Raw genomic sequence first — 8,321 nt, 5'->3', positions numbered from 1 at the left:
AAAATACCTCTATATGGCTTACACTTATGACTCCCCAAAGCTCATGTTGAAGCCCCTATTGCAGGATCAATAGTTCTTGCCGCGGTACTCCTAAAACTAGGTGGCTATGGCATAATATGACTTACTTCCATTCTTGACCCCTTAACAGAACACATGGCCTATCCATTCCTTATGTTATCCCTATGAGGCATAATCATAACAAGCTCAACATGTCTCCGACAAACAGACTTAAAATCACTCATCGCATACTCTTCTGTAAGTCACATAGCCCTAGTAATCGTAGCCTCCCTCATCCAAACCCCCTGAAGCTTCTCTGGCGCAACCATCCTTATAATTGCCCATGGACTTACCTCCTCCATATATTTCTGCCTAGCTAACTCAAACTATGAACATACCCACAGCCGCATCATACTACTATCTCGAGGACTCCAAACCCTACTCCCATTAATAGCCTTTTGATGATTCACAGTAAACCTCACCAATCTTGCCCTACCCCCCACCATCAACCTACTAGGCGAACTCTTTGTAATCACAACCTTATTTTCCTGATCCCATATTACTATTATACTAACAGGACTCAACATACTAATCACAGCTCTCTACTCCCTCCACATGTTTATCACAATGCAACGAGGAACACTTACATACCACATAATTAACATAAAACCTTCCTTCACACGAGAAAATACATTAATATTTATACACCTCGCCCCGATTATTCTTCTATCCCTCAACCCCAACATCATTCTAGGGTTTACCTCCTGTAAATATAGTTTAATCAAAACATTAGATTGTGAACCTAACTATAGAAGCCTACCACTTCTTATTTACCGAGAAAACTCGCAAGGACTGCTAATCCATGCTTCCGTGTTTAAAATTACGGCTTTCTCAACTTTTAAAGGATAACAGCTATCCATTGGCCTTAGGAGCCAAAAAATTGGTGCAACTCCAAATAAAAGTAACAACCATGTATACTCCTATTATAATAACAACCCTCACCTCCCTAACTCTCCCAATCTTTGCCGCCCTCATCAACCCTAACAAAAAACGCTCATACCCAAATTATGTAAAATTAACTGTAATATATGCTTTTGTTACTAGCTTTCTTTCAACAACCTTATACATTTTCCTAAACCAAGAAACAATCATTTGGAGTTGACATTGAATAATAACCCAAACATTAAATCTAACATTAAGCTTTAAACTAGATTACTTCTCCATAATATTCATTCCAATCGCACTATTCATCACCTGGTCCATTATAGAATTCTCGCTATGATACATAAGCTCAGATCCAAATATCAATCAATTCTTCAAATACCTCCTTATTTTCCTCACTGCCATACTAATTCTAGTCACCGCTAACAACCTTTTCCTACTCTTCATTGGCTGAGAGGGCGTAGGAATTATATCTTTCCTCCTAATTAGCTGATGACATGCTCGAACAGACGCCAACACAGCAGCCATCCAAGCAATCCTATATAACCGCATTGGTGACATTGGTCTTATCCTAGCTAGAACATGATTTCTCTTACATTACAACTCATGAGACTTTCAACAAATACTAGCCCTGAACTCCAACTTAAATCTCCTTCCACTAACAGGTATTCTCCTGGCAGCAGCAGGAAAATCAGCCCAATTTGGCCTCCACCCCTGACTGCCTTCTGCCATGGAAGGCCCAACTCCAGTCTCAGCTTTACTTCACTCTAGCACCATAGTCGTCGCCGGAGTATTCTTACTCATTCGCTTCCACCCTTTAATAGAAAACAACATATTGATCCAAAATCTTACATTATGCCTAGGAGCCATTACCACCCTATTCACAGCCATTTGCGCTCTCACACAAAACGATATTAAAAAAATTGTAGCCTTCTCTACTTCAAGCCAACTAGGTCTGATAATAGTCACCATTGGCATTAACCAACCATACCTAGCATTCCTACACGTCTGCACTCCCCAGTTCAGGAGATCTTCCCACCTTGGCCTCCCAAAGTGCTGAGATTACAGGTGTGAGCCACTGTGCCAGGCCATTGGAGTTTCAAATTTTATTCCCGACATCTAATCTGAGGCTCTGCTCCTGCTAAGTGCTCAGTGGCTGTTTGTGCCGTGTTACAGGAGTTCCCATCAGTTCTTTTCACCTGTGTATATTGCCAGGGGCTTTTGGTAACCTGAAATTCCCTTACAGTGAGGCAGCAGGAAGCAGAGAAACCCAGCAGAGACAGAACCCTGGGGCTCTCTCCTTTATCCTTGGTCATAATTGTCCAACTTCAAAATAAATTCTGTAACACCCCTAGTCACCAGGGTTATCACGCTATCAAAGGGTGTTTGATGTTGTCAGTTTAAGGGATTAAAATAAGTAACTTCCATATGAGAGGTAGACAAGCAACACCAACCCAAGGACGAGAGCCAAGTAGTGGGAAGGCTTGAATCACCTGCATCACCTTCAGAACGGCGCTGCATTACTCAAAATTGAGAATGTTCTCATGCACAGAATGCCGAGATTCATGTTAATGAACTGATGTTAGGTTGTTCTGCAGGAAAACGTAGTAAATAATAAGATTATCATTTATGGCATAGAAAAAAATGCACTTTCAGATGACTCTATGCTAAGAGCAATGAAACAATGAAGAAAAAAATGATTTTTTGACACAGATCTAGATTGTTCTACTCTTAAAGTATTTACGACAGTGATAAGCACATGTCTAAATTACCTGACTTCTCTAATAGTCCAAATGGAAAAAAAAAAAAAAATCAGACAGGAAAGGGATGAAGCAGAAGTTTTAAAAAATTCGTATTAGGAAAATTGGAAATACATGAAATTTCATCTGAAATCAGCCAGAGACTTGGATCCTCATTTTGCTTAAGTGAGTTTTACATAATGCAGTGCACCTGATCTTAGCCAAAAGGCCGAGAAGCGATACATAATACAATGCAAATTAAATATATTGCTGATAAAATGGACCCAAAGCTTCTACTGAATTGTGTAAAATGGGCTTTCTATCATTGTCCCCACCACTGAAAAATGGGACTTTCATAAATTACATTACTTTCCTAAGAACCTTAACTTCAAACAGTTCAATTTTCATTTAAAGGAAAGTAATTTCCCAAATGGCATTTAGTCAGAACAGGTGCTGTTACATCTGGATGCCAGAGCTAATCAGGGGGCGTTTTCTCTTTTTCTATCTGTCTTCACTATCTGAAGCCCAGTTTACAGCTTCTCAGTGTATTTTGTACCTCATTAGTTTTTGGCATCCTCTATAGCATATTGGCCAGTATGATTCATCCTTTCTTTGAGCACAATTAGCTGTGAAAACAGATCTTAGGGCAGACTCCCTCCCTACCCCCAAAGGATTACTGAAGGTAGGAAATGCAGGTGATTATCAGTTTGCCTTTGATACAGACATCCTGCTCTGCCGTGGCCCTTTGAACTATCTTTGATATGCAATAATTAAGAGGGATTCAACCCCTGGAGGAGAAGCCGCGTGGCCCTGCCTCTTCTCTCCTTCTATTGAGTCCTTGTTTTGAACGATTGATCAAACAGATTTGAAGGGATTTGTTGAAGCTTGTGTGGGGCAGGAGGAAGGAACAGAACGGGGAGGGGGCACATCTGGTTATAAATAGTTTCAGGAGGAACCTGCTGGTCAGACTTTGCTCAGCCGATTTCACGCACCTTACTCAGACTAAGGTTTGCTTCTCTTTCAGAAAAAGCAGTGACAAACAGACGACATACTGAGTTGCCACCTTAGTGGAAGCTCTGCTCTGGGTGGAGAGCAGCCTCGCTTCGGTGACGCACAGTGCTGAGACCCTCCAGGAGCCCAGGGATTGAAGGATGGCGGCGGCCGTCCTGCTGGGACTGAGCTGGCTCTGCTCTCCCCTGGGAGCTCTGGTCCTGGACTTCAACAACATCAGGAGCTCTGCCGACCTGCTTGGGGCCCGGAAGGTAAGGCTGCTAGGGAGGGGTTGAGGTACGGGGCTGCTGACAGTCGGGGTGTTCTGTTTGGGCTTCAGTAAGTCGTTTTGATTCATGTGTGAAATGTCTTATCTAGCAGGTAAATTGAATTGGTTTTGGATTTGGGAGGGCACCCTGGTAGGATCAGTGGCCTTAGCATGAATGTATGAAATAAACACAGTGGCTTTTCACATCATTTGGCCATAAGTTTGTCTATAAATCAGGGAATAAACGAACACTTTGGAAGCTCTACCATGTGCCAGCTCTTTTACATGTGATACCTCATGTACTCCTTCCTCACAATTTGAGATAGATGAAACACCCCCTAATTCCAGATGAGGAAATAAGACTCAGAGATTTTGAAGAGCTTACCCAAGCTCACAAAGCTGGCAAACATGGGAATGAGAATTTAAACAGAGGACCATGATGCATTGCCTTGTCACCGTCTAACTTCACAGACAGAGTTGTTTTAGGGATCGCTTTATATATGTGTATATGTTATTATATATCCTATCTATTATTACATATATCATATATACTATACCAACATTAAAAGTATCAACTGTGGATGAGAACAATTGATCTTCGCTATCTCTTTCTCTATGTCAATGAGGCATCATTGAAAATCAAAGGACAGTTCATTTAGGGAGGGTCTGCAAGCTAAATGTGATTCACTAGAGTGAAAAATCAAACAAGAATGCCCAAAACATCAATAGTATATTTAATTAAACTGCAGCCAGCTTCTAGAGTTAAGATATATTGAAAATCTCATAATCACCTGTTAAGACACACATAGGAAACCATTTTTTTTCCATTTTCACAAAGAGCACAGGAAAACTAAATTCTGAGTTAAGACAATTTTTCAAACTCAAATAGCCTTTGCAGGGCCTGGGTCTCTCCCCAGGTGACCTGAGCTTCCCTTTGTGGGAGAAAACCATTTCCACTGGAAAATAAGATGCTGCCTGGGGTTTGTCACAGCGCCACTGTCCTTTGGCTCCCTCCACCTCCTGCCTTCCATCGTGTTGGGTTTCCTAGCCTTGTGACAACAGATTCCCTCCACAGGGCTCACAGTGCCTGTCTGACACGGACTGCAATACCAGAAAGTTCTGCCTCCAGTCCCACAATGAGAAGCCGTTCTGTGCTACATGTCGTGGGTTGCAGAGGAGGTGCCAGCGAGATGCCATGTGCTGCCCTGGGACACTCTGCATGAATGGTGAGCGACCATAACACCAACAGTGGTTTTTAAACCAAAGGTAGTGTCTAAGCCCCATAGACTAGCACATTCCAGGGTAGATACTGTCTAATGGCGCTTCCTAGATTCATGCTTGAAGTAAGTTTATGCAGCTGCCTTTTCTTTTCCTTTTTTTTCGGAGATGGAGTTTCCAGGCTGGAGTGCAATGGCATGATCTCAGCTCACTGCAGCCTTGGCCTCCCGGGTTCAGGCGGTTCTCTTGCCTCAGTCTCTGGAGTAACTGGCATTACAGGCGTGCACTACCACGCCCGGCTAATTTTTGTGGTTTTAGTAGAGACAGGGTTTCACCATGTTGGTCAGGCGATCCTGACCTCAGGCGATCCACCTACCTCGGCCTCCCAAAGTGCTGGGATTACAGGCATAAGCCACCAGGCCTGGCCTGCCTTTTCTTCATGAAACAAAATAATTTATTTCCTGGCAACAGCTCTTGCCAATGACTTGGAGATAATGATTTTAAAGGAAAGACTCAAGTTGGAATCATTCAAATACTTCCATTTCCACTTGGATACCATTAACTACCTTTAATGGAATCCAGCTTCCACTTAACTACTTTCTCTGCCATATGTGAGCATGTAAATATTTAGTGCATGTCCCAGAAATCTAGAAAGTTATATATAACTGAAGGCAGAGGTGCTACTAAACTATGCAACAGTAGGATAATTAGTGTGTCTGTGTTTCTCCCCCTTGAAGTTAGTAATTCTAGTTATACCTGGTTGTCCCTCAGATGTTTGTACTACGATGGAAGACGCAACCCCAAAATTGGAAAGGCAGCTTGATGAGCAAGATGGCACACATGCAGAAGTAACAACTGGGCACCCAGTCCAGGAAAACCAACCCAAGAGGAAGCCAAGTATTAAGAAATCACAAGGCAGGAAGGGTAAGAACAGCATTCTGAGCACATTTTATTTCAGAAATGCATTTTCTCCTCCCAGCCTCTTAAGGATAGGGTGAGATTGATTTTATTCTTCTCCATCCCAGAAACACTTAGGGAGCACGTGCTGTTTGTAATCTCTTTCTATAAGAAGCTGTGGGGGTCATGTACAGAGTACCCTAAGGTAGTCTGCAGCCAGTAACAACAATTCCGATGGGTAGGGGTGGAGTCGCCATTGCATTACCGCTTTTAGCGTAAGACCTAGCTCTGTGAGACCCGCGTGCTGTGTCTATTTTTACTTTGTGTCTGTCAGTCGTAGGTCCCATTCCCTTATCCCAGTAGCAAACCCCCGGCAGGCCACTTTCCTTATTTATCACTAAAGCCCACATTAACCTTGTTACAGGACAAGAGGGAGAAAGTTGTCTGAGAACTTTTGACTGTGGCCCTGGACTTTGCTGTGCTCGTCATTTTTGGACGAAAATTTGTAAGCCAGTCCTTTTGGAGGGACAGGTCTGCTCCAGGAGAGGGCATAAAGACACTGCTCAAGCTCCAGAAATCTTCCAGCGTTGTGACTGTGGCCCCGGACTACTGTGTCGAAGCCAACTGACCAGCAATCGGCAGCATGCACGGTTACGAGTATGCCAAAAAATAGAAAAGCTATAAATATTTCAAAATAAAGAAGAATCTACATTGCATTTGAGCTCAATCTTGGACATTAACTTTAAAATGCTTCCATACAGATCTCTCTTAAAATCAAATCTTGTAGCAAGTGAAATAGCCTGAAACTAGAGAACTAAGAGTTGGCGACCTTGTGATGAATGAAACTAGCTTTAGCTTTTTGTCTGGTTTTCCAGAAAACTGATGGGACTCTGTAACAAAAAAAATTTATTTCTAATCTAGGGACTCAATTAATTCAAATCTTCAAGAATTGAGGCCCGGCGCAGTGGCTCACGCCTGTAATCCCAGCACTTTGGGAGGCTGAGGCGGGTGGATCACGAGGTCAGGAGTTTGAGACCAGACTGGCCAACACAGTAAAACCTTGTCTCTGCTAAAAACTACAAAAAATTAGCTGGGCATGGTGGCAGGCGCCTGTAATCCCAGCTACTTGGGAAATTGAGGCAGGAGAATTGCTTGAACCCAGGAGGCGGAGGTTGCAATGAGCCGAGATCGCACCATTGCACTCCAGCCCAGGCAACAGTGCGAGACTCTGTCTCAAAACAACAACAACAAAGAATTGAAATTGTATATATTTACAGTGTATAGCATGATGTTTTGAAATACATATACTATAACCGAGTCACATCTCTCTCTCCAAATACATCTTTAAGCAATTTCTGGTAAAGGGCTGGTGCCTGACAGTATCCTAGGGGGTAAAAATGATAGCACCTAAAGTTAAAAGTAAGTTAATTCTTACATCTTACCAGGGAAAATTATCACAGCAAATACTATATTTTTCCTTAAAAACTCTATTGTTTATTTCCATTCATTTCTTAGAAGGGAAATGGCATTTCACTACAAAATAATTTGGTTAATAAAGAAGTTTCAAAAGATATCTTATATTTGTATAGTCCTTTGCAAGTTATAAAGCATTTCCACGTTTTCAGTAGCTTTACTTACCATTTGATACCTTTGTCTATTTTATATTTATATAATTTTAATATTTGAAAGGCAGGGCTTTCAAGGAGTGTTTTTATTTATACATTTTGACCACTTGCACTTAAAAGCCCAGAGGAAGACTCGGGCAAAAAAGTGAAATTTTTGTTTGGAGTTTAAAAGGCTGTATTTTGTGCATAGTAGAAGTGGTTGTGCTTAGGGGAGCTCTTTCTAGTGGATTTCAAGCAAGTGCTACAGATTTCATTTAAGAGATAAACCATACACCTGTTTTTCTATTCAGGTTATAAGTATATATTGCAAGATTCAATGATATGGTTTGGACATTTGTCCCTTCCGTAACTCCTGGCTGAAATGTGACCTCCAGTACTGGAGGTGGGGCCTGGTGACTGGACAATGAGGGCGGACTCCTCATGAATGGCTCAGCACCATCCCCTTGGTGATAAGTGAGTTCTGTTAGTTGACACAAGATCGGGTTGTTTAAGAGTGTGGCACCTTCTCTCTCTCTCTCGCTCCTGCTTTCGCCATGTGAAGTGCCTGCTGCCGCTTCATCTCCCACCAGGAGTAAAACCTTCCTGAGGCCTCCCAGCAAGCTTAGCAGATACCAGTGCCATGCTTCCTATACAGTCTGCAGAACC

General features: G+C 42.3%; 1 protein-coding gene across 1 annotated transcript; it reads left to right on the top strand.

The window, feature by feature from the left end:
• Nucleotides 1-3,643: 3,643 nt before the first annotated feature.
• Nucleotides 3,644-6,875, top strand: DKK4 (dickkopf WNT signaling pathway inhibitor 4). Its single transcript, XM_015454731.4, has 4 exons — nt 3,644-3,940; nt 5,012-5,162; nt 5,926-6,078; nt 6,476-6,875. Exons 1-4 carry the CDS (start codon nt 3,830-3,832, stop codon nt 6,733-6,735), a joined length of 675 nt encoding a protein of 224 aa, XP_015310217.1. The 5' UTR covers nt 3,644-3,829; the 3' UTR covers nt 6,736-6,875.
• The last annotated feature ends 1,446 nt before the right edge of the window (nt 6,876-8,321 follow it).

The sequence above is a fragment of the Macaca fascicularis genome, chromosome 8, assembly GCF_037993035.2.
Source record: "Macaca fascicularis isolate 582-1 chromosome 8, T2T-MFA8v1.1".
Taxonomy (NCBI): Eukaryota; Metazoa; Chordata; class Mammalia; order Primates; family Cercopithecidae; genus Macaca; species Macaca fascicularis.
The sequence above is the reverse complement of the archived record's forward strand: the minus strand, read 5'-3'. Positions and strand labels throughout refer to the sequence as shown.

Excerpts from the sequence above, each read along its gene's own strand:
- DKK4 (XM_015454731.4), top strand. The coding sequence starts at position 3,830 with ATGGCGGCGGCCGTCCTGCTGGGACTGAGCTGGCTCTGCTCTCCCCTG. Across the intron at positions 5,163-5,925 it reads TGGGACACTCTGCATGAATG|ATGTTTGTACTACGATGGAA; the intron begins GTGAGCGACCAT and ends GTTGTCCCTCAG. Across the intron at positions 6,079-6,475 it reads GAAATCACAAGGCAGGAAGG|GACAAGAGGGAGAAAGTTGT; the intron begins GTAAGAACAGCA and ends ACCTTGTTACAG.